Here is a 23,633-nt window from a genome sequence, read left to right as displayed (position 1 = left end):
GAAAACATAGCTTTACTATTAATTTATTTTTCTGAAAAAATGTCTTTTGTTTATCAGTCAATCCTAATTATTTAATGAGCTAATACATTTGAAATTATTTAAAATATAGAACACTAGTGATTACGTTAAATTAAAAATTAAAAGGAAATCACTAAATCTCATATCTAACTTAAATATTGATTTAATTTTGACATATTATTTATTCAACTGAAATTTTAAATTTGTAAAACACGTAATTAAAAAAATAGTGGCTACCGCTAATGCATTGTGACGTGCAATTAATAATTAACACGTAAATAAGATTTTTTACCCCTTTCCTTCATCGCTATTAATTTGAAAAGAATGTGTGATTGTGAATAATATGTAAGTTTTGTGATAGTTTTGTGGCTTGATATACTCTTATTTAAAACAAGTAATGAGAACTTAAATAAAAAAATGAGTGTAAATAAAAATATTTTATTCCCATGTATGAAAAAGGCGGAATGCAACATCTTTTGTCCAAATGAAGTTTTGAGAGAAAATATTAACTCTTATGGATCTATAGAAATTATGGATAAAATATCAATTTTTCACATTCCTAGTCCACAAAATAACCAAAAGCCAAAAAAAATATTCGTTACTAGAAAAGAATGCTGTAAACTACTTGATATTTCAATAGATGAATATTTGTTCATTAATCAAAATTTGTGTGGATTGAAACCAATAATTAAATGCACTGGAAAGATCATTATTAAAATGTCCGTTACAAGTGTTATCATTGCATGCAAAGATGTTTGGATTCTTAATCCGGAAAATAGCAAAACATTAGAGATCATTGAAAGGCTATTAGAGTGCACAGGATATAATATTTCGGTAGACAACAACACTCCCAGTACAAAAGTTTCATTTGCAGATGGTATCAGCAAAGAATTCATTTCTCCTTTGGTAGAAAATTATAATTATAATTCTGGTTTAGAATTTACTCGCAATAATTTTGAAGAAACAGAACATGTACTTTCGAGCTCAATATTAAGTACATTTACTGATATAAATACTTTGGATAATTCACATGAGTATAAAAGACAGGAATCAATCGAATGCTCTATTTCAAGTGCTACCCAAGAAAAGAATATTGATATCTACAATTACAGGTTTATTCCCACAATCAACAAAGATTATTACTCTCATTCATTTGCTGCTGTATGTATAGAGATAGGATTAGAAGTACTAAATAAAGAATTAATTGAAAGTATTAATTGTACAAAAAATGAAGTACTAAAAAGTTGTAATATATTAATAAAGAGCAGTAAATGGTACAAATACCCTTGGAGATTTACCTTTAGTGACTTTACAAATAAAAAAATGATATCTAAGTCAGTAAACGTAAGTTTTTTCTTGTAGATTAACAATATATTGATTCCATATTTAGACGTTAGAAATTACCACTTCTATATTAATAGATTGCTTAAAGGAAATTTTGGAAGAGATTAAACAAATTAGACAAAAAGATGGAGACGAATTAGTTATTTGTATTGAAGAATGGGAAGACATTTTACACCGTTACATCCCAGCAATATACTTGGCATCCAAAGAATTAACAGAAGTCAAATCCTCAATTGCATTCAGCGACGAATTGTCAAAGGTATATCTCGATTTCCAGAGAAACGAATACATGTACACAAACTTAAAGATCTCGCTACTTACATTATCGTGTAGCATCACCTCAGTAATTACAGGTAAGAGTAATTTTGAAAATATTAATAAAAAGTTAATTAGCCTCACAAGGAATATTCGGAATGAATCTTCTCAGTGGAATTGAACACGACCCTATAGCTTGGTATGTCGTCACATTCTTAGTTGTCACCCCAATAATATTATGGGGAGTGAGTTGTTGGTTTACAGGAGCGATGTGTAAACGCGAAATAAACTACATAAGCCACAACCAAAAGGGAAGATAAAAAAAATTAGAATACACTAAAATAATAGTGCTTGAGTGGATATCAAACTATTTGTGGTCATTCAATATTAATACAGACTCCCACAAAAATACTACGGTAGAATAGATTTTACCTTTTCTTTGCAGCTGCGGCTGCCCTGCTACCACGGCCAGTAGTTTTAGTATGTTGGCCTCTAACCCTAACACCCCAATGGTGACGAAGGCCCCTATGGCTTCTAATCTTCTTAAGACGTTCCAAATCCTCACGTAGAGATGCCTCTAGATTGTTTGAAGTAATATGCTTATATTTTCCATCCTTGACATCTTTTTGTCTATTAAGCATGTAAGAGGGAATGTTAAACTGCAGAGGATTTGCTACAATTGCTACAATTCTGTTAATTTCTTCTTGAGATAACTGCCCTGCTCTCTTCGAGAGATTCACATCGGCTTTTTTACAAACAATATTTGAAAAGCGTCTACCGATACCTTTGATTGCTGTAAGAGCATACATAATTTTTTGACGCCCATCAACATTCGTATTCATAATACGAAGGATGTGCTGAAAATCTTGATCCATTATTTGCAGTGACATCTTTCAAAAATATCGAATAAAACTGAAGTCTCAACAACTGGAGACGAAGGAAAAATCACGTCTTAGCGCAAAATGTCTAATTTAAAGGCTAAACCCGCATTTTTTTTTGGCGCTATTCGCAAAATTATATATTATGAACATGCTTAAGTGGCATGTACTTTACTTGGATGAAGAAAAACATTATATTGTTAAAATTTGGCTTATATTTATTTGGGGTACTATGTTAGCTTGCCTTCTTATCAACTTGCTTTAAATTTTAAGTTATTTGATTCTAATAAAATTTTTAGTCGCGTCATTGTTATAAATTAAGTAAATCTATAAATTATTATTAAAATGGATCAAGAATTAAGGTTGTCAAATGGTACAAATACACATCATATTGAGCTATCAATTTATTTAGGGTCCATAAGTGTTACAATTAGTGATGATAATCAAATTAATTGTAGGTTTTTCTCACTTACAGTTGATATTGAACCATCATTTAATTTAGAAAACAGTTTACAAGAAATTAATACACAAACGCAGAACATTTTTGATTATAATGATTCAGAGATAGATGATTGTGAGAAAACTCAGTTTCGTACTAGTTGGTATGAAATAACAGATGCTCCATTACATGCAGCTTATGGTATATTTTCTAGTGAAATTAATGGCATTATTAAAGAGTGCAATATAAACCAAGATATATGTTTAAATCTGAAGTTGCCCATATGGGTTTCAAGTATGGCAAAACAATTTTATAATGCATACAACCAAATTGGTTTTGAAAACTTTCTATTAACAGTTCTTCAGTTAAGAATCACAATTTGGGCTACAAAAAATTCAACTATTGAATCAGCTGAAATATTTGAAGTTGGTGAAGCAATTATCAAAGTTTCTGAGGATCACATATTATCAAAAAATTCATTTTATTTTATACATAGAATTCCTGAGCATGACGCTTTTGCTATTAAGGAATATTCCGGGAATGACAAAGAATGCACAATTGGTATTCTTAAATGTTTTTTTAACTCCAGGCCCGTAATAATAAAAAACATTAATCATAATTTAATAGATATTTGTAAAAATAACGCAAAACCTTGCGATTTTTCAAAAAAGAATTTTGAATTAATTCAGAAATTGCGAATTAGTCAAGAAAATATTCTAATGCAGCTTCATGATATTGTTCCTTTGAAATGGGAATATTTAGATGATAATAATGTAATTAGAGGACCATATAATAGCATTGTTATGATGAGTTGGATAGTAAAAGGGTACTTTGGAGAAAATAGTAAATTACGTTTGTTTGATTTTGGTCAAGAGTGCATAATTGAAAGTACTACTCCAAGATGTTTACAAAAGTTTCAACCTTTGAGCAATTACCTATCTTTGATTAAATCAGATGTGTCTAGAATATTTAGATGCTCATCTAATGATTTAATAAACAGTGGCTTGATAGTTAAAGAGCCGAATAATGAAAACATGAATTTACATACTGTGGAAATGATTAATGAATCAAGTGCACGGGAAGAAAATGTAAGATTTATTCAAAAATCCCAGGAAAGCAAAAGAATTGAAATTGAAAACGCAGTAAATATGCTGAAAACTCAATTTTCACATATTGAAAAAGAATTTCAAAATAAGTTTAGAAGAAAAGTGCAAAATAAAAGTGTGGATAACAATTTTTCCTCGGAAGCAACAAATATAAGCAAGGACGAGTTTATAAAATTTGCAACAAAAAACGTATTTAGACAAAAAAACAATGCTTTATTCAAAAAATGGTGCGCAGAATATGGGCCTGAATTAGTGTTAGAAGCATGCGCAATTAGGATTCAAACCGCATTTCGCAAATACATTAAAAGAAGATATTTCAATGTAAAATGAGAATTACATCATATATTTAAAAAATTGCGTTTAATAATGAATACTATTCGACCGAATTATGGATTTATCAACTCAAGCTTTCCAAAGACATGTATTCAAAGCGTATTTAGAACAAGTAGGGGGATATGTAAAGTGAATTTTAAACACTATATTAAGTTATATAGAATTAACAACCCTACGGGATTTTGGCTTCTTTTTATTCCTACTTTTGGGAGTTTGACTCTTGCATCTAACTCATTGCTACCAAAAGCGAACATTACTGCATTGTTTGCACTTGGATCAGTAGCTTCTAGGAGCGCAGGATGCGTAATAAATGATTTGGTAGATCGCCAATTTGATTCAAAGGTTGTTTGCCATGCTTTCTTTATTCATTATCATCTGCTTTCAGGTTGAAAGAACAAAGAATAGACCGCTTGCTAACGGAGAAATGGCTTTTACCAAAGGTAAATTACACAAATTTGGTTTTACTATTTTCATTCTAGTTTAGCGCTAATTGCTCTCATTGGATCTTCTACAACTTCAGCAATTGTTTTGTCTAGACTTAATAGATACACAATTTATTTAGGTATTCCTTCTGTATTCCTAATAGCAGCATACCCTTTTATGAAAAGGATAACGCATTACCCCCAGCTATTTCTAGGTTTTACATTTAATTGGGGCGTATTGCTTGCTTGGACCTCTATATATGGTTGTATTAATCCATATCGGAATTCGTGGTTATGTCCGATTTCATATTACCTTTCTTCTGTTTGTTGGAGCGTACATTATGATACAATCTATGCGCATCAAGATAGGTTATTTGACAAACAAATTGGATTATTCTCGACTGCATTAAAATGGTGAGTATTTTTACCTCAATTATTCTTTATATCTCCCTTAGGAATGAAGCTACAGGAAGTTGTTTGTTTATCAATGCAATAGTTTCTGGTATATTTGCGTCATCTGCAGGCATATTTGCAAATTTAGGAGTAAGTTCCAATTACTTCGTAAAGAATGCTAATCCAAAAAGCTGGAATACCAGTTCTCTGTACTTTTATATACAGCTCATTTAATTTACCAAAGTAAAACTACAAATTTCTTTTCCGAACAAGATTGCAGGAAACAATTTATTATGAGTAAATATTCTGGAGTAGTGCTACTTTTAGGAATAATATTTTCTAAATATAAAGCAAGTAAAAAGCATTCCAATAAGAAGGACTCAAATACTTTGCACAAAGGCTGATAAGCTACGAACGAATTACAAATAAATTTCAGCAAAATGCTATTCCAATAGTTTGTTTTGAAAAATTTTTTTCTCTAAACATTTTCTATACGAATGCCCACGTCTACAGAGAGAATTAAAAAAAAAAAATACAAGCCAGGATTGGGGTAAGTTACTTTCCGATTAATAATAAAATATTTTACTTTATAAAGAACCTGGTTCAATGACACCAGCAAACAATGTACCAGTTGTTGATAATTGGGAGGATTTGTTAAATAGTGATAATGAGGATTCCTTTAACAACTCAGAATTCCAGACAAATTCGAATAATATTACTTCAACTTCAATTTCGAACAAGTGTTTTAATGACTATGAGGAACAGAGAAGATGCCAAGAGCTCGTTGAAGAGATGGATGGAAATGTAATGGACGATTTGTTTGACGGATTTGTAAGTCAACGCAAATCCACAAGTAAACTTCCCGGAAATAATTCTACTCATGCAATTTCGAATTTAAGCAACCAACAAGATGCGTTTAGTAATTTGAACTTGAACTCATATGGGAAAGTTGAAACTACTGCGTTCAAAATTGCAGAATGTATCAAGCCAGCTTTGGCTAAAAGTCCAGCCTGGCTCCGATTTATTGATATTTGCCTAAATGAGATTTTTCAAAAAATAGATTTAAAAGACCTGAAGACCTTAAAGAAAAAAGTTGACTTACAACTGTCAGTTAGAGAAAAGGAGGAAAGAGAGAAGTCTCAGCAAAAGAAGAAGCCCAACGATTTTGGCACTCTTTCCAAAAACTTTAGGGAGGAACTCGACATATTTGATGGAATAGACTCCCTCGATGAATCTGATGATTATTAGTTTCAAAAAGTTATAGTCTAAAAACTTTATTGTTACTTTTAATTTGTTATTATAATTGCCTTCGAAATCCCCTCATGTTTTTTAGTTACCGCAAACTGTTAATATTTGATCAAAATGCGTCAAGATTTAATTTGTCGAAAAATAGCTCATCTAAAGGTTGATGCTGAAGCATCTATAAGAAATAGCTCTTCAAAAATTGAACGGATACTAAATGACGGCCTCCCGATATTCTCAGATGAAGTAGGTAGTTTTTCATCGAATGCAGAGAAGTTTTATATTTCAACCTCTAATAGAGAAATGGAAAATACAACAATAGCTGTGAAGAATTACTTAAATAATGCAAAGTGGGACTTAGTTAATAAGTACTATATTAATGTCTTGAAGAACCTAGACAGCCTAACGAATATCATTTTTTGCATACAAAAAAACTATTTTGACAACATACAATATATTAATATCTCGCAATCATATAACATGGGCTCAAGTATTGATAACATAACCACAAGGTCGCTTCGAATTAATGAGGCATCAAAGGGTGAATTGCTCATTTCATTATATAGAAGGTTATATATACTAAGACCTTTTATTGAAAAAATCAATAATGAAATTCTGAGGATACCAGATCATATTATTACTCACAAATGTGCCCTTAGTACATTGAATGAACTGTTACCTATTTGGAAAATTAGCATAAATTCCCAGGCCAAAAATGAATCTCAGTGTCTCTACAATCGTGAAAATAAATTGTCAAGTGTAATATGCCTACAACTACCTCTTGAAAATATTTTCTTCAAACAAGGAAGTTTTGTATCAAGGCCAATGGCACAAATAGATAATAATAGCTTGTTCAACGATGTACTTGTCACACTATTTTTTAGCAAGAATAAATTCAATCCTTACGGCGGAAAATATAACCTTCGTGCTTCTTTAAAACTCCCAGAATTTACTTCTTATTTGATCAACAATAATTATCAACTTTATGTTAAAACTAAACCAAGTGGTTCAGAATCTAAAAACATAACTTCCAGTACTCTTCCTCAAGTTGATTTCCCATCTTGCATAAAAAGCGCACTTGCAAAACAGATACATTCAACTCTTCATAGAGTTCACTGGGCATTAATTGATAGGCTAATTTTCCATACCATTGTTCAACAAGTTGTCAATGCCCAAAAGGATTCTCCAGAAGCTATTTATATTAATGAACTAAGTAGTGAACGCGTTATATTTTCTATCAATGAAGCAAGTCCATCAATTAGTTTTTCGCATGATAATTCGGGTCTCGAAGTAAAAAATATATCTGTAAGTTATAAACCCATTAGCGTTGAAAATTGCTTTTTAAGTAATGATGAGCTGAATGCACTGAAATTACTTAGAGAGTCATTTTTAGAAATTTGGAGAAATTCCATTAAATTAAATACAGATAATTTATTAGAAAACCAAATGTGTGTCATTAAATTAAGTAAATATTCTAATAAATTACTTGAAAGGTGGATTCATAAACTCGCAAAAAAATGCATAAATATTAGCGCAACATCTCTCTAAAACGAGAATACAAAATTAACGATGATGAATTTTATTGGGAAAAATAGGCTGGATACCCATTATAGAATATATTTTTAAATTCTACATTAGTTATATCTTTAATAATTTTTTGTCTAAATGAAAAGTTTTTTTAGAAAGAGTTTAAATCCTATTCATAATACAAAGAGTGAAGCTTCACAGCAAATAAAATCAAGTTTGGTTGCAATAAACTATCTTAGTATCAATATTGACCTCTCGAGCATTATTTTTTCAAGTGGCTACACACCGTCTAGACTTGATATTTTAAATAAAGGTTTTCTTTTACTATATTACACTGACCCCTACACTGCCACTATGGCAGCATGGTTCTTCGAAATTCAAGGAATTCCTGCTGCCACAATTTCAGGGTGGTCTCTTATTCGCATATGCGGCCCTATTACATTAGATGAAGTTACCGAAATTATATCATTCAAACCTTTTGCAATTACCTTCTTTAATTATAAGGTAAAGTATTCATGGATTGCTGTTCATGGAATTCACACAAAACAACTATTATTAAAATACATTAGGAATCAAAATTGGAATATTGTTGAGGCGCTCCACAACAGAAACTTTCAAGATGTTGTTGAAGTATTGGAAATATTCAATAATGAAGAAGTCCCAAATTGCTATAATAAATTGGAATACATGTTTGTAAGCCTTCTTGAAAAAAAAAGTTATAATATAGAAAATCCGGATCAATATAGGTTACATCAAAAATTAGTTCTACTATCTAGATGTTCTAGACTAACTAATGAAATTTACTTAAATGGTGTATATATGAGAAATACCCATGAAAGTTTCCAATCTCCTATTAAGAGGGATTTGCTACTTGCAATTAGAAAGTATCTATATAGTATTCCAATTTTTACAGAAGCTTGTATATCTAAAAGCTCTCTAAAATCATTGAAAACAGAAGAATGGTGTTTAGGACTAGATGAAAAACCCATATATAGAAGAGAGAACGGGTGTTTTAATGACTGCATAGAAACAAACAACAATTACAAAGCGCAAAGCAATCATTCTGTAAGCAGAAATAAGTTACTTGAACGCATGTTAAGGGTTATATTGATAGAATTAATTACCCATTTCAGAGCAAAGTATAATAATAGCAAATACCCAAATATCACTGAAGTGAGTGAATTATGGAAAATTAGATTTGGAATAGAAGTTGATATTATTCAATTGTTCAAAATGGCGGGACTTTATGAAGAAATTAAAAATATTGTCGAAGCTACTAAAGAAATTAAAATAACAAGAGATTGATTCAAATTCGGACAAAACTATTTTTCCAAAATATTAGCCATATGCAAACTCCGATTACAAAAGTGTTGACATTTTCAAGTTTTTGTATCTTAATTAGGTAAAAATTATTTAAAATTATAATTTATTTTTTTTTTATATATAAAATCTAGACCTCTATTTAAATTGTTGATCAGGCCGCGACTTGTTATCAAAAATGTTCTTTGATAAAAGGATCTTGGCACTGCTAATGAATCCATTTAGGAGAAATATTAAGAGAAATTCCTTCAATATTAATACATTTAATAGAAAATGCTTTGATTTATTCAGAAATAAAGATAGTTTTCGTTTTAATTATACAATTTTTTCAATTTCTATATCCTTTGCCTTTCTCGCCAAATATTATTTTCAAAATATAAGAAAGCAGTTGAATATGAAAGCGATATCTAGTGATGAAATTGAAATTTTAAGTTCAAAATCTAAGAATATGATAGTATTAAATTTAATAAAAGGAATGGAAATTAATAAAAGCAATTTTATTAAAGAGTTGATCAAGCAAATAAAAAGCAAAGAATTGAATAGATTGAACATTCAAATATATTATACTGAAAACACTTGCAGTGAAAGCACACCTAATGTTACTCTTTTCAAGGGATATGGAAGTCGAATTTCTAATATTGATTTAAATTTTAAAAATAACAACAATATTGAACAAATTAAATCATTTTTTGGCCCAAAATCTGAAAAAATAATAAATGGCAATTCTTCAACTATAAAAAACATATCTTATGATACTTTTGAAAGTGATGTGATAAATAAAAGCGACGAAAATAACCCATTGTTGCTTATGTATTATGACGATTACTGCTTAATGTGTTTTCTCATTAGACCACTGATTAATTCTTTAGCGGCAAGATTAAGAAACACGAAAAATATACAGTTTGGTAGATATAATATTGGAAGAAATGATCTACACGAGTTCTCACCGCCTGTAAAGGCAACGCCATCATTTGTATTATTTCGTGGTAGTCAAGAGCCTGAACGATTGGACGAGTACAAGCCTAAAGATATAATAAAGAAAATTATTGAAATTAAATGCAAAGTTGAAAACAATGATTGTGGCAAAAACGAGTTAGCTGAACTTAGCACTTTGGAGCAAAAGGTTTTAATTAGATTTCATTTATTCATAGTTTTAAGCATTTGGAATCTATATTTAAAGGAACTCCAAGGCAAATTAATTAATACTCCAAAAAGTCAATTCTGTGAATTAAATTTTATGCATCTTGAGGAATTACTTTCTATTTCATGTTTATTTCTGCAAGATCAAAATGTCTCATCAAAAAACAGCAAAAGTTTTGACGAAATAAATTTTGAAAAAATAAGCTACGACAAAATTGCTGAAAACATTAACTTTCAAGAGATTTTCTTGGAAAATATTAAAAAAGATATGAAGAGATCTGATACAATAGAAGAAAATATTAATCACCTTCTAAATGAGATTGAGGGATGTTGTAATGATTATATAACTATGAAAAAATTGATAAAAAAATAGTCAGCATATCTGTATTTTGATATTTGAATGGTTATAATATTCTTCTTTGGGAATAGCAACTTCTTCAATTTTGCTAATCTCTGTAGAAATATTGTCAAAGCATGGGCAAATCAAAATTAAGTTTCCAAAAACCATTGTCTCGTTAAATTGCAATGATTTTTGCAATATTTTATTATTTCTAAAGCTCACAAAATAAATATCATGGCCTTCTTTAACATAGCCATTTATCCAATGGTCTATTGGCCCAATTTCATATTCCAACTTTGGCCTAATTAAACTAATTAAATGTCTTGGAAATCCAGAAATAATTACCCAGTCTTCACTTTTAATGTTGTCGAAGTTCTCACCAGCAGCGTAATTAGTAAATTTTTGTTCAGATGTTACTTCGAAACGTTCTCTTGGAATCAATAATTCCCTACTCATTTTTTCTTCTGCCGTTACTTCAACACGCGCAAGTATCCCTTAAAAAAAAATCAAATTATCAAGTATAAAAATTAATATTTTTTACAATGTAGAATAGAAAGTTCTTAACAAATACGTGAATTATAAATCAATAGATAGATTAATTAAAATACTATATTGGGAAATGCTAAATATCGCCAAATTATCTTTGGCTAGGCAATACTATTATTTCGGAATGTAGCCACTCTAATTAATTACGTCATAAATAACTATACCTTTCTAAACTGATAGTTATGGAGACGCGGCCTCGTCGTCTAATGGATATGACGTTGGTCTTCGGAACCAAAGGTTGTGGGTTCGAGTCCCATCGGGGTCGTTTATTCCGTTTTTAAATTATTTAGGTAATGTAATTCCCTGATTGAAATACCTGTTGTAATGAGCTATATTCCTTTTGTAGTCTGGCTGCATTTTTAGATTTTTTTTCACGTTTTGATTGAGCTTTCAATAACTTTACAACGGTTTTGCGAAGCCTTTTAGTGTCTACGTGAAAATAAGGACAGCCATCCATGTTTCCATTCGTATAGTATTCGTCATCTTCAAAGAGGAATTTAGACTCTGTCGAATCAATAGAACCTAGTACCTGACATTGTAATTGCTTATTTTTAAGCCGTTCATATAATATAGATATGCGGTCTGAAATGTGCATATTTTTTTTTGTAATTCTAGTTAATGCCAATCTGATCCTTGACCAAAGAGTTGTAAGGGGAATGTGCGCAGAGAGTAGTTTTGGCCAATCGTTATATTTAATTTCATCTATGTGAGAATAGTTATATCTGGTTTCATAAAGATAATTTACGGCTTGAGAAAATGTGTTAGAAATGAGGGACAAGGCCTGTTCATCTTGAACATATTTGAGCTTTGGATAGAGAGAAGAAACATACCTTAAGCGAATTTGTCCTTGGCTTATTTTCCCATAAAAATTTGATAGATCAGTTCCATCTATAGGTTGAAGATTAATACCTAACTTTTCGTTTATCTTTCTGCAACATTTTTTCCAAAAATAAATAAATTCTGTAGGAAAATTTGGGGAGCAAAGTGATTCAATAATTGTCTTCCATGAAATTCCTTTGAATGGGAGAAATTTTCCAGTATAGCGTTCAATGCAATAAAGTACAAATACGTCAATTACAAAGGGCATTTTTGATTTAAGCGGTTTTTCAATCTGGGAATTAAGATTTAAAATATATCCTGAATCATTCGAGTCATTTTCTACAATTTTTGTATGTAAATCACGCCATTTGTCCCTAATAGAGGCTGCTGATCTTCCAATAAATTCAACAAACATGCTCCATTTCTTACCATGTTCATTAACGAGTTTAATAAGTTCTTGCTCCTCTTCTTTTGTCCACTTTCCCTTTTTTCCTCGCATTAGCATCCTTTTTGCGCAATAATATATCGACTGAAGCGACCTATTTGGTAGAGACTCTCCAATAATTGGCCAATGTCTGTCTTTTTTCCCACCCCTTGTAGAAAATAAATTATCTAACCCTTCATCCCAGTTCCATTGCTGAGACTTTATGTAGTCTCTAACTGAATTATTAATTATATCTCTCTCGCTTGAGCTAAACTTTCCCTTTAATATATTTTGATTATTTAAATGGTCGTTCCAACTTCTTGTTTGAAATATATTACTTGCCATGTTCGCTTTCACGATTATTTTTTGTTAAATTTTTTCAATCCGGCTTGGAGCGCCAACATACTGCCTGTGTGAATTAAATTTCATTAGCTAAAGTTGATATGAATAAAGTATTCCGAAGCGACAATTTAATTGAAACGAGTTCTCAAAACAGCTCTAAACACTCATTTAGCTTGCAACTATCTGACTATTTTAGGCTATTAATAGATCGATCGATTGAAATTAGAAATTGGAGAAGGGGCGAAAAATATTGTACAGTATTACAGCTAATCAAACCGTTAGAAATTTGCGATACTTTAAGATGGTGCGAATGTCTGTTTAATTTAGCAGATTACTCTGCTGTTATCAGGATTTCTCAAAATATGTTAATTGAAAATGTGAATGGCTATTGCCCAGACAAGATAAAAATTTTCATATTCAGATCAAAAAGTGAATTTTTTATGGGAAAATATTCAAATAGTATTGAAACATCAAATTTAATTTTGGAAACAATTAAGCATGGACTAAATATGGAGCCAGATGTTAAAAAAAAATTACTTCTTAAACAACTAAGAGTAAGGGTTTTGCTTATTAAAGCTCGAATATTTGCATTAAATAATATGTTTGATCAGTGTGATAAAATTTACACAGGCATATTATTAGAGGATGATCCAATGAATATTGTATCTTTAGAAATGGTGTTTTTCTCACATAAATTTACATTAAATGAAAAGATTGAGATATTTAAGAAATGGAAACATTTTATTCCAAAATCTTATTACTGGATTTTAATAATTGTTTGGTACAGAATAATGCATGATTACTCTCGAATGATAGACTGCTATAATGGAGACTTCAAAGAAGACTTAATTTCATTCTCTCTAGACTCAAAAATATCCTTGAATCAACTTCTAATGAATATACCCGTCTATTCTAAAAAAATGGTATTTCTAAAGGACAAAATTTTCTCCTTGACTAATTTAAGTAATAACAATTCATTAAAAACACAAATTTTTGACGTTTCGAGTCATTTGGATTGTGAAACTCACATAATTATGCAAATGATTTCGGCAATATATGATTCAGGATATATTTTGACAGTTTCAAATATTCTTGATGAAAAAATTCCTTCATCACCGCTTTCAATCTTCACAATGGGATGCTACTATTATAAACAGTTAGCGTATTCGAAGTCAGCGCATCTTTTTAGAAAAGTAATAGAGATAGAGCCTGGATTTTACGAAGCCCATCTACTACTTGCGCATTCACTTTCACTTAATAATAATAGTAAGCAAGCAATTATTGTTTACTCGCATATTCAAGACCAATGGAGAGGAAGTTGTTATGGAACTCTATATAAGGGCGTAGAATATTTGAAAAGCAATAACTATGACATGGCATCACTCAATTTAAGAAGCTCCCTCACACAATTTCCTGATAACCCGATTGTACTGAATGAATTTGGGGTTTTACAATTTTATCAAAAGAAATTTTATGAATCAGAAGAAACATTTAGAAAAGCGCTTCATAAGTTACATATAAATAAGAGTAACTACTTGAAATATGTTTTAGAAATAAATATGAGCTGTTCAATCATCTGGTCGATACTATATTGTGAAGAAATAGTTTGTAAGCCCCGTGTAGTTGAGGCAATTTCAATTCTTGAAAGGTGCAACAAAATAAACAACTCAGCTAATAAAGTGTATTTAATTAGCTTTCTTCTTGCGGTTGCATATCAGATAAGTGGTGAAAAAAATAAGGCAAGTTTAAAATATTTGGAATGCGTTAGTTTAGGTATTTTTCATCCAATTACCTTGAAATCCCTACACACGATCTGTAGCTAGTTGTTAATTGGCGCTTAAAGTTTATACCCTCACTAATTATAAATTTTTGTTACAAATTTTTAAAAGTTGTATTACAATGAATGCCTACTTAAATGCTTATTTTTCTGAAAAATCAACAAATGGGTTCTTATTCGAAAATAATATTGCAACTGCTCCCTGCCTATCTGGCTCAACTGAACCTAAAACAGTTAAAACTGGTACTACGATTGTAGGAGTTGCTTGCAACGATTGTGTTGTTCTTGGTGCAGATACTAGAGCAACGAATGGTCCTATTGTTGCAGATAAAGATTGTGAAAAGATACACCGGCTTTCAGATAACATTTTTGCTGCTGGGGCAGGAACTGCTGCTGACCTTGATCATGTAACTTCTCTTATTGAGGGAAATTTGGAATTGCAGAAACTTCAAATGAATCGAAAACCCAGAGTAGCGCATGCGGTTTCTATGCTTAGCGACCACTTATATAAATACCAAGGCTATGTTGGTGCCCATTTAATAGTTGCAGGCTCCGATTCTACAGGAAATTTTGTATTCCAAGTTTCAGCAAATGGTTGCATCATGCAGCTACCATTTACATCTATGGGGAGTGGTTCTCTATGCGCAAGGTCGATATTAGAAGCAAGGTATAGGGATGGTCTAACGGAGAGTGAATGTGTAGAATTAGTTTCAGATGCGATTAGGGCAGGGATTTATAATGATCTCTATAGTGGAAGTAACGTAAATATTCTTATTATCAAAAACAATTATGTTAAACATTTTAGACATTTTGATACTAAGGCCAGCGAAAGAATCTACCGACAGCCAAAGCCCATTTCATTTCCCGTTGGTACAACTCCAATTATTGCAGAAAAGACGGAAGATTTGAGTTCATTTGTTGTAGAGGTATCTGAAGTACAAATTGATGAAAATATGGATTAAATATTACTAAAATAGATTTTCAATAGGATAGACAAACTAAAACTTTTATCTCAAAATTTATGGTGGCTAGTGCCACCTGTTCCTTCAACCGTTAGTCCGATGTTTTTAGTAATTAAAGTTTGATCATTAACTACCTTTCACCCCTAATTCTTCTTGCGAGCTGAATGTCTTTTGGCATTATTGTTACACGGTGAGCGTGTATGGCGCACAAGTTTGTATCTTCGAAAAGCCCAACTAAATATGCCTCAGCAGCCTCTTGTAGTGCCATTACAGCCTGAGATTGGAATCTCAAATCGGTTTTGAAATCCTGAGCAATCTCTCGTACTAGCCTCTGGAATGGAAGCTTTCTAATTAGCAATTCAGTAGAACGCTGAAAACGACGAATTTCTCTCAGGGCAACAGTACCTGGTCTGTAACGACGAGGTTTCTTTACCCCTCCTGTAACAGGAGCTGATTTCCTTGCGCCCTTAGAGGCCAATTGCTTACGAGGTGCTTTACCTCCTGTCGATTTTCTCGCTGTCTGTTTGGTCCTTGCCATTCTAAAAATTATGCAAGTAAAAAAATCAGGTAAAAAAATTCCAAAAAACTGCGCCGAAACAAGCGCCAAAATAAAGATCTGAAGAACTAATTAGAAACAAAAAAAAAAAAATAAAGAAGTGGACAGCATCAAAAGTAATTAAACATTAATACTGTACAGACACATTTATGTATTTAGCTTAAAATAATACTCGATTTTCAAAATTTTGATTTATGAGTTTCTATCCTTAAATTTATATTTAAAAATAAACAAAACATGGTAAATATCAAACTCAAGGTTTTAAATTTAGTTTAAGATTGAAATTTTTGGTTCACTTTTTATTCTAGTTGAAATTCAAAGAAAAAATGTAAAATTAGTTTGCGCGCGTAGAGTTTAGTCGTTACTTTTTAAAATGTTTTTCAATATTCACAAAGAAAAGATATCATCTGAATTAGTAAGTCATTGCCTATCAAAGTTGGGTTATTGTAATTTCTGTAGCTTAAGAATATAGGGAGGGATGGCATTTCTATTGAACTAACAAATATTGAACCATACATTATTAAAGATTTGATGCAATCATTCATTTATACTGAGGGTAAGTCGGACAACTAGATATAACGAATAATATAAATTGATGTAGATATTAATGCCACCAAACAACGAAATTCCAATTTTCCGAAGTTTCAGTTTAGTTTTTCTAAGGGTGACAATTTTAATAGTCAATTATACGGCGGCTGTCCGAGTTGTGGTAATTCGTATGACTTCTTGTTTTTATTAGATGCTTTCGAGAATGAGTACACATCACCGTCTCACAATTTGATTGAAAACCATTATTTGAGATGCAAAATATGTAATTACCGATTTTTGAAATTACACAATCATAATTCTTCAGATTCTACAATTGGTACTAATAGTAATTCTTCTGAAAAGAAGCGCATTTATATAACAGGTATTAGAAAATCGTTATGTTTTGGAACTAACAATAAGTGGTGGGCAAAGTCTATTAGTGTCGGGAAAAGAATAGAAAGAGATTCAGATAATAAGACAGGGAAATCCAATAGTGTTATTAGGGTTCTTGATGCTATGCATAAAAAGAAGGCTCCTAAAATCCAGGAAATTTGTCCTGAATGCTCACATAACGAGGCATTCTTTACTCAATTCCAGGCTAGATCTGCAGATGAGGGTACTACAGTCATGTATGAATGTTGTAAATGCCAGCATCGTAGGGTTATTAATAATTAACGTTTATTTTCTCAACTAGCACTTTTTTTCTTTTATTATGCGCTCTATATTTGCGCTCATCTTTTTTTCAATCAAATAACTTTATTATGGGTTAATGTCTCTTGACGTTCCTATTAATTCAACTGAGCCTACAAAAGAGGGTCGTTTTCTATCCGTTTTGGATCAGGAATGTATTGATATTAAACTTTTACAAGACTTACTTTGGTCCGGTGTTCCTAGAGGCTCTCCGCCAGAGTTACGAAGAGATGCCTGGCAGATAATGCTGGGATATCTACCACCGAGGAAAGATCGAAAGAATTCGTATAAACTTAAAAAAATCAACGAATATAGATTGCTTTTGAAAGAACATATTGAACATGATAATTATTCTGAACAAGAAAAGAAGATATTAAGGCAGATTAGGGTAGATCTCCCCAGAACCTCAATTGAATATGAATCCTTAAAAAACCAAATAATTCTTGATTTAATGGAAAGAGTATTATTCCTTTGGGCAATTAGAAATCCTGCTAGCGGATATGTACAAGGAATTAATGATTTATTACCTCCTTTTCTCGTAGTTTTTCTACTTCCGCTCTCTCCAGTAGGCGACATTGAACTTCTAGATATCAATAAAATATCTTCTGAAAGGATGTTTGAGATTGAGGTTGAAATATATTGGTGTTTAACGAGGATGCTTGATACGTTACAAGAAAATTATGTTACAGAACAACCAGGAATACACAAACTTATTGTGCACCTACAAGATATTATAAAAAGGACAAACAAACCTTTATTCCAACATTTGAAAGAACAGGGTGTTGATTTTCTGCAATTTTCATTCAGATGGATGAACTGTTTGTTGACCAGAGAATTCCCCACAAAGTGTGTTGTGAGGCTGTGGGACACATACATTGCAGAAAATACTCTCAATAAAACAAATAAGCCACTAAGATCAAGCTCAATTACATCATTAGATCAGATTCCTACTGGAAACAATGTAATTTCACACTTTAATGCGTTTCATGTTTATGTATGCGCAGCATTCCTGTTGCACTGGGAAAAAGAACTTAGAAATATGGAATTTTCAGAAATCATGTTGTTTCTGCAAAATTCTCCTACGAAAAATTGGACAGAAAGAGATATAGACTCACTTCTTGCACAGGCATTTGTTCTGCAGAGTTTATTCCATTTTTCTCCGAGACATCTAATTGATTATTCTAATTGATGCGATGCCGCAAAAAAAAACAAAAAAGAAATGAATAGGCTTAAGAATGCAATATTTACTTTACAGTCAAAAAAAACAGTTATTTCTATTTGTAAGCATATAGGCCTATTCAAAGATTTGGCCCTTCAAGTAGATTTAGTGAAAAATATTTTTAACTGTGAAATTTTGAAAAAATATCCGCTCCCTTTAATTTACCAAAGAAATTTAATATGTGAAATTGTAAAAATTATTGAGAGTGCTGGCGATGAAGTTTCTGATGAGTTATATATGCATCTGTCTCAATTAATGGGTTCATGCCACTCTAATTTAGTTTCTCATATTATCATTACTTTCCCTAGCAATCAAACTGATATTTGTTTGAATTATTCAAATCTAGTGAACTCTGGGAATTTTGTATTTGGGTTTGAAGAATGTAACTTAGTTGGGATGAGACCTTGGTCTGCTGGATATCGACTTGTGGAATGGCTGATTCATTCTGTAAATCTTGGAAGAAATGTTGCTAATTCTGATTTAATTGAACTTGGTAGCGGAATTGGTATTTCTAGTATAATACCATATTCGGTTCTACCTATAAAAAGTATCTGCTCTACAGACCACGATCCGAAAATTATTAATAACCTTAGATATAACTTTGAAATTAATGGAATTCTGTTAAACTCGGAATTTGAAGAACATCCCAAATCTAATTCTAATAAAAAATATGCGAGGGTAATGTGTCTTGACTGGGAAACTATAAATATTAACATAGCAAAAGAAATTCTCAAACCTTTAAAAAATCCTATTATTATCTCATCTGACGTAATTTATGATAATGATTTAACTCTTTTATTTGTTAGAACCCTCAGATTATTGTTATCATCTTGTCATGAAAAAAAATCTGGTTCTTACCATGAAAAATGTACTCGTAAGGATCCTAAAAATAAATCGGTTAAATGGGATGAGCTTCAAGAAGCAGATTTTGGCTCGATTTCAACATATGCAATCTCTGTAAATACAGTAAGGAATCAGCATACCATTCAATACTTTGTCGATTGCTGTATTGAAAATGGCTTGACAATCTCACGTGACTCTAAAGTCATTCCTATGATATTTAATATTGAGTTGGATATACCAACAGTCATTTTCATTATTAGCTATTAATCTTATGAAATAAGATAAATATAGAAACTCGATTATTCGACTTAATTCAAACCTATTGCTTGATAGCTAATATTAATTATCAGTGACCTTTAAGCATTTTGTAATCACCTACTAGATAAATAATATTAATATAGGGCTATTAAAATAATTAAAGTTTGGCCCAATCTAAATAATGAGTTCTAATCTAGATAAGTTGTAAAGCAGACAAAGTATTCATCTGAGGGTTAGGAATATAATATATGTACATATATTTACATTAATAAGCATTATTTTTAGAATTATTACACTCAATATCATATTTTTGATGCTTAAACGTAGATAATAGTGTTTTTAGAGACTCCGCAATATTTCCTGTTCTTGTAGAGTCATCGCTTGGGCGTTGTGTAATGATTGGAAATTTACCAAATTCACCCAAATTATTCGTTTCTTGAAAAGGAGCCGATGATTGATATAATAATCTAAAATCCGGATGAACGCGTAGATCATTACGATTTACATTTCGTTTTGAAAATTCGGAATATAATTCACAGTGTGAAGCATCTCTTGCAACTAGTCTTTTGAGTACTCTGGAAGTGCCGCATTTTATAGGTTTGTACTTCTTTTTTGTGTTCAACGATGATTGCTGTTTATACCTTTCCTCACTTGAAATGCGAAGAGATTGATTACAAACACCTGAGTTCCGACTACTTGTAGTAGCTCTGGAGTCAGAATTTAACGTTCTGCTATGCGTATTTGCAAACTGAATCTCTAGGATAACTCCATTAAAATCATAGCCATTCAAGGCTTTTTGAGATGCTTCTGCACCTCTAATGTCGTAGAACTCTACAAACTTCTCTGATTCTCGCTTTCGATTACTGCTAACCTTTTTAACTTCGCCATAGGCACAAAATAACTCTTTATAATCGTCTTCAGTATTCGGGTCGGTTGCAGTTTTATTACTTACAATCGGTTTAATATACAACGTTCCTGTATTAGTATCTCTAGAGAGCCTACTGTCTCTACCTCTAGAATACTGAGCATCAATTATTCTTCCTTGAACTAAGGAACTTTTCAATGTATTTCTTGCTCCTTCCGCTTTTCTTATATCAAAGTATTCTACAAATGCAATTCCTTTACGAGGATATACGGCAACTTTCTTCAGATCGCCAAATGGTTCGCAAAGTTCTCTAACAGAGTCTTCAGTCATATCGTATGGCAGTTTGCAAAGGTAGAGTGTTCTGGAAATATATGTTTCAGTAATAGGATCATCCAAATCAGTTGTAATTACATGTTGACATGGATTTTTAGATGCGCCTTGATATTGAATCGAATAATTTTGGTGATTTGAATTTAAGAACAGCCTATTATCATTATTACTCGCAATACTCTGAGAATAAGGATCTGATCTAAACATTGAAACATGTTGGGTTGTTTTTCCCCAGAAACGTGCCAAATGAAACATTTGAAAAGCAATGGCTTACCGCCCATATAGGCGCCAAATAGTCGGCGCCTAATCAGTTTTTTTCTCTGTTGCGATTCGTTACACAGTTTTGAACTTTAGATGCAAACCTTAGAGAGCTAATAGTTTCGTTTATGGAATGTGAAGAAGGTGAGATGTGCACCAACATAGCTGCTTTACTATTTCCTCCGAGTGAATTTTTGAGAACCATTGTAAGCTTACTATTTCTAAAGGGTATGTGATCCTTCCCCTGATTAATAGACTGAATTACATCTCCTAATGCACTCAATGACTTATTGATGAACTGAGCTTCCTTCATTCTTTCTCCTAAAACACCGCTTTTGTTTACCCTTTCTGACCCGGCTAGGTCGATTAATGATAAGGTTGAGCTTATATTCCTTGAATCGAGGTTTGACTCGTCTGCCTCTTGACAGTGTTTTCCAGATATCTTCAACTGAATAATACTGTGTGATCTTGAACTTCTTTCATTGCAATCTGTTGATGCCTCTGATCGATTTTTGTGTGCCATTTTTAACAAATTATTCACATCGTTGATATTATTGACTTTGATTAAATTAATTCCAACAATAGTTGCAGAACCAAATTGGTCTATTTTTACTTCCGAATTTTTCTGTTTAGGTGTAGTTAAGTCACGGATAGTTTCGTTATAAACTTCAATTGCGGAATATTCAAGGTTATATGTCCATCCCTTTTCACAATTCCTATCTATATTATCAAAGATTAAATTAAGAGCTCTAGGAATCATTCCATATTCATTTACATCTTTCCCACCTAACATAGTGAATGTTTTTCCACTTCCAGTTTGTCCATAGGAAAATAAAGAAACATTGTAACCATCTAAAGCAGACTGTATTAGTTGTGAAACTTCTTCAAAAACCTCATGTTGAGTCGAAACTGAAGAGAAAATGTAGTCAAATTTAAATGTTAAAAGATTTGTACCTCTGGTAGTCGTGTTATTTATAGTAATTGTTGATGCATCCTCCGAAATATCATACTTAATGCAAAAATCTTGCTCCGAAATTGTAGGAGGCCTAACTCTGCAAAATACTCGTATATTACCCCTTATATCTTGTAGCTCATTAAATAACTTTCTCCTGGTATCATTTAACAATATTGAGTGGCGCTGCAAGCGATACTTCCACGATAAAATTTCTTGGTTTGCAAGCTCTAACTGTTGAGCTAATGATAATCTTGCCGTATTTGCCCAATATTTTTTCTTAATAGTTTCATTTAAAACTTCTAACTTATTTTCAAGGTCTCTTTTTATTATTGATTTCTCAGAAAACGTTTCTTTTAGTTCATTATTTTTGTTTGTTGCTTCATCATGCAACTGTTTTAATTTACTTAATTTTGTTTCAATTCTCGATAGTTGATCTTTTTTATTGTCTAACACTTCCTTAAGATTTTTCTTTAACTCGTTCATTTCGTTCGTGTAAGATTTATGATCTTCCACCATAACGGATAATTTTTTTTTAATTGAATTAATTGTGTTACTTTTTTCCTTGTTGATCAAAATAAGATGGTCGGCATCATTTTGTCTTCTAATCAACAAATCCGAAAGTTCAGTTTGCTTAATTTCGAGATCATTGATTTTTTCTTGGAAAAATATATTAATATCCCCTTGTCTAGATTTATTATATCTTATTTGTGTATTTTCTCTTTTCATTAAAATAGCTTTATTCACAAGTAAAATTAACTAACCCACATCAAAAGCATAACCGCTTTAAAAAAGAGCTGAAAATTTGAAAGCAAAAAGTTGTAAGTAACTTTATCTTAATTTATTCAAAATTAATGTAATAACTAATTTTTTGCATCCTTAGCTTTTCAACTGCATAGAGTATCGCGCTACAATAATTATAAAAAATGTACAATTAATTTAACTTATGTCAAAAAATACTTTTGAGGAAGTCCCAATTAGGGGAACAATTAAATTACTGCATGATAAGCTTTCTCTGCTGTTCCGTTTGAATATCTTAGAATCTACTGAAATTCTTCTAGAAATTGATGAGTCAATTTCAAAATGTGACGACTATTGTATCTCATCTTGCGCAGAGGTTATTGTTCCACCTATAATTATGGCAATTCACAATTGTATAAGGAATAAATTTCATCCAACTAATGAATTAAGTGGTTCGAATCATAATAAAAATTTAAATACGAAATCTTCTCTGCAATTGGAGGAACTATTAAAAATTCTCTTGAATGTCTTGCAAAAAATGAATTCAAAGACATCAAAAATCATTTTTAGTCGCATATCAAATGCTTTTTTTGATATACTTTACGTAATAACTGAAGTTCTACGTATATTTATTTACGAAAGAAATGAATTTATTATTGAATATAGTATTAAAATTGCACATCTAGACTTTAATATTTTTTGGGAATATTGGGAACATAAAAATACAAATGCGAATATAAATCAACATCTAATTATCCCTGTAATT

At 31.4% G+C, this 23,633-nt stretch overlaps 17 protein-coding genes and 1 non-coding gene across 18 annotated transcripts; 12 read left to right on the top strand and 6 right to left on the bottom strand.

The window, feature by feature from the left end:
- Positions 1-435: 435 nt before the first annotated feature.
- Positions 436-1,380, top strand: Chro.30282 (hypothetical protein). The annotated part of the gene is made up of 1 exon (XM_662415.1): positions 436-1,380. The coding sequence occupies one exon, from the start codon at positions 436-438 to the stop codon at positions 1,378-1,380; it is 945 nt and encodes a 314-aa protein (XP_667507.1).
- Positions 1,381-2,045: 665 nt separating this feature from the next.
- On the bottom strand, positions 2,046-2,507 carry Chro.30283 (ribosomal protein S18). Its single annotated transcript, XM_662414.1, has 1 exon — positions 2,046-2,507. The coding sequence occupies one exon, from the start codon at positions 2,505-2,507 to the stop codon at positions 2,046-2,048; it is 462 nt and encodes a 153-aa protein (XP_667506.1).
- Positions 2,508-2,840: 333 nt separating this feature from the next.
- Positions 2,841-4,370, top strand: Chro.30284 (hypothetical protein). Its single annotated transcript, XM_662413.1, has 1 exon — positions 2,841-4,370. One exon carries the CDS (start codon positions 2,841-2,843, stop codon positions 4,368-4,370), a length of 1,530 nt encoding a protein of 509 aa, XP_667505.1.
- A 36-nt stretch (positions 4,371-4,406) lies between these two features.
- On the top strand, positions 4,407-4,763 carry Chro.30285 (UbiA prenyltransferase family member (3I27)). Its single annotated transcript, XM_662412.1, has 1 exon — positions 4,407-4,763. The coding sequence occupies one exon, from the start codon at positions 4,407-4,409 to the stop codon at positions 4,761-4,763; it is 357 nt and encodes a 118-aa protein (XP_667504.1).
- A 1,031-nt stretch (positions 4,764-5,794) lies between these two features.
- Positions 5,795-6,436, top strand: Chro.30286 (hypothetical protein). Its single annotated transcript, XM_662411.1, has 1 exon — positions 5,795-6,436. The coding sequence occupies one exon, from the start codon at positions 5,795-5,797 to the stop codon at positions 6,434-6,436; it is 642 nt and encodes a 213-aa protein (XP_667503.1).
- A 114-nt stretch (positions 6,437-6,550) lies between these two features.
- Positions 6,551-7,978, top strand: Chro.30287 (hypothetical protein). The annotated part of the gene is made up of 1 exon (XM_662410.1): positions 6,551-7,978. The coding sequence occupies one exon, from the start codon at positions 6,551-6,553 to the stop codon at positions 7,976-7,978; it is 1,428 nt and encodes a 475-aa protein (XP_667502.1).
- Positions 7,979-8,095: 117 nt separating this feature from the next.
- On the top strand, positions 8,096-9,262 carry Chro.30288 (hypothetical protein). The annotated part of the gene is made up of 1 exon (XM_662409.1): positions 8,096-9,262. One exon carries the CDS (start codon positions 8,096-8,098, stop codon positions 9,260-9,262), a length of 1,167 nt encoding a protein of 388 aa, XP_667501.1.
- Positions 9,263-9,455: 193 nt separating this feature from the next.
- Positions 9,456-10,790, top strand: Chro.30289 (hypothetical protein). The annotated part of the gene is made up of 1 exon (XM_662408.1): positions 9,456-10,790. The coding sequence occupies one exon, from the start codon at positions 9,456-9,458 to the stop codon at positions 10,788-10,790; it is 1,335 nt and encodes a 444-aa protein (XP_667500.1).
- Chro.30290 (hypothetical protein) lies at positions 10,791-11,213 on the bottom strand. The annotated part of the gene is made up of 1 exon (XM_662407.1): positions 10,791-11,213. One exon carries the CDS (start codon positions 11,211-11,213, stop codon positions 10,791-10,793), a length of 423 nt encoding a protein of 140 aa, XP_667499.1.
- Positions 11,214-11,495: 282 nt separating this feature from the next.
- On the top strand, positions 11,496-11,568 carry trnR. The gene has a single exon. It is a non-coding gene; the product is annotated as a tRNA-Arg (tRNA).
- A 21-nt stretch (positions 11,569-11,589) lies between these two features.
- Chro.30291 (Ydr026cp) lies at positions 11,590-12,891 on the bottom strand. Its single annotated transcript, XM_662406.1, has 1 exon — positions 11,590-12,891. The coding sequence occupies one exon, from the start codon at positions 12,889-12,891 to the stop codon at positions 11,590-11,592; it is 1,302 nt and encodes a 433-aa protein (XP_667498.1).
- A 98-nt stretch (positions 12,892-12,989) lies between these two features.
- Chro.30292 (subunit of the anaphase-promoting complex/cyclosome (APC/C), which is a ubiquitin-protein ligase required for degradation of anaphase inhibitors, including mitotic cyclins, during the metaphase/anaphase transition; required for sporulation; Cdc16p) lies at positions 12,990-14,711 on the top strand. Its single annotated transcript, XM_662405.1, has 1 exon — positions 12,990-14,711. The coding sequence occupies one exon, from the start codon at positions 12,990-12,992 to the stop codon at positions 14,709-14,711; it is 1,722 nt and encodes a 573-aa protein (XP_667497.1).
- A 76-nt stretch (positions 14,712-14,787) lies between these two features.
- On the top strand, positions 14,788-15,627 carry Chro.30293 (proteasome component precursor). Its single annotated transcript, XM_662404.1, has 1 exon — positions 14,788-15,627. One exon carries the CDS (start codon positions 14,788-14,790, stop codon positions 15,625-15,627), a length of 840 nt encoding a protein of 279 aa, XP_667496.1.
- A 130-nt stretch (positions 15,628-15,757) lies between these two features.
- Chro.30294 (hypothetical protein) lies at positions 15,758-16,165 on the bottom strand. The annotated part of the gene is made up of 1 exon (XM_662403.1): positions 15,758-16,165. One exon carries the CDS (start codon positions 16,163-16,165, stop codon positions 15,758-15,760), a length of 408 nt encoding a protein of 135 aa, XP_667495.1.
- A 1,315-nt stretch (positions 16,166-17,480) lies between these two features.
- Chro.30295 (TBC domain) lies at positions 17,481-18,590 on the top strand. The annotated part of the gene is made up of 1 exon (XM_662402.1): positions 17,481-18,590. One exon carries the CDS (start codon positions 17,481-17,483, stop codon positions 18,588-18,590), a length of 1,110 nt encoding a protein of 369 aa, XP_667494.1.
- Positions 18,591-18,620: 30 nt separating this feature from the next.
- On the top strand, positions 18,621-19,730 carry Chro.30296 (hypothetical protein). The annotated part of the gene is made up of 1 exon (XM_662401.1): positions 18,621-19,730. One exon carries the CDS (start codon positions 18,621-18,623, stop codon positions 19,728-19,730), a length of 1,110 nt encoding a protein of 369 aa, XP_667493.1.
- A 256-nt stretch (positions 19,731-19,986) lies between these two features.
- Positions 19,987-21,171, bottom strand: Chro.30297 (RNA-binding protein). The annotated part of the gene is made up of 1 exon (XM_662400.1): positions 19,987-21,171. The coding sequence occupies one exon, from the start codon at positions 21,169-21,171 to the stop codon at positions 19,987-19,989; it is 1,185 nt and encodes a 394-aa protein (XP_667492.1).
- Positions 21,172-21,223: 52 nt separating this feature from the next.
- Chro.30298 (kinesin-related protein K2) lies at positions 21,224-22,855 on the bottom strand. The annotated part of the gene is made up of 1 exon (XM_662399.1): positions 21,224-22,855. One exon carries the CDS (start codon positions 22,853-22,855, stop codon positions 21,224-21,226), a length of 1,632 nt encoding a protein of 543 aa, XP_667491.1.
- Positions 22,856-23,633: the final 778 nt, after the last annotated feature.

The sequence above is a fragment of the Cryptosporidium hominis genome (assembly GCF_000006425.1).
Source record: "Cryptosporidium hominis TU502 chromosome 3 CHRO013105, whole genome shotgun sequence".
In the NCBI taxonomy this organism is placed as follows: Eukaryota; Apicomplexa; class Conoidasida; order Eucoccidiorida; family Cryptosporidiidae; genus Cryptosporidium; species Cryptosporidium hominis.
Note: the sequence above shows the minus strand (reverse complement) of the source record. Positions and strands in the feature narration are given on the sequence as shown.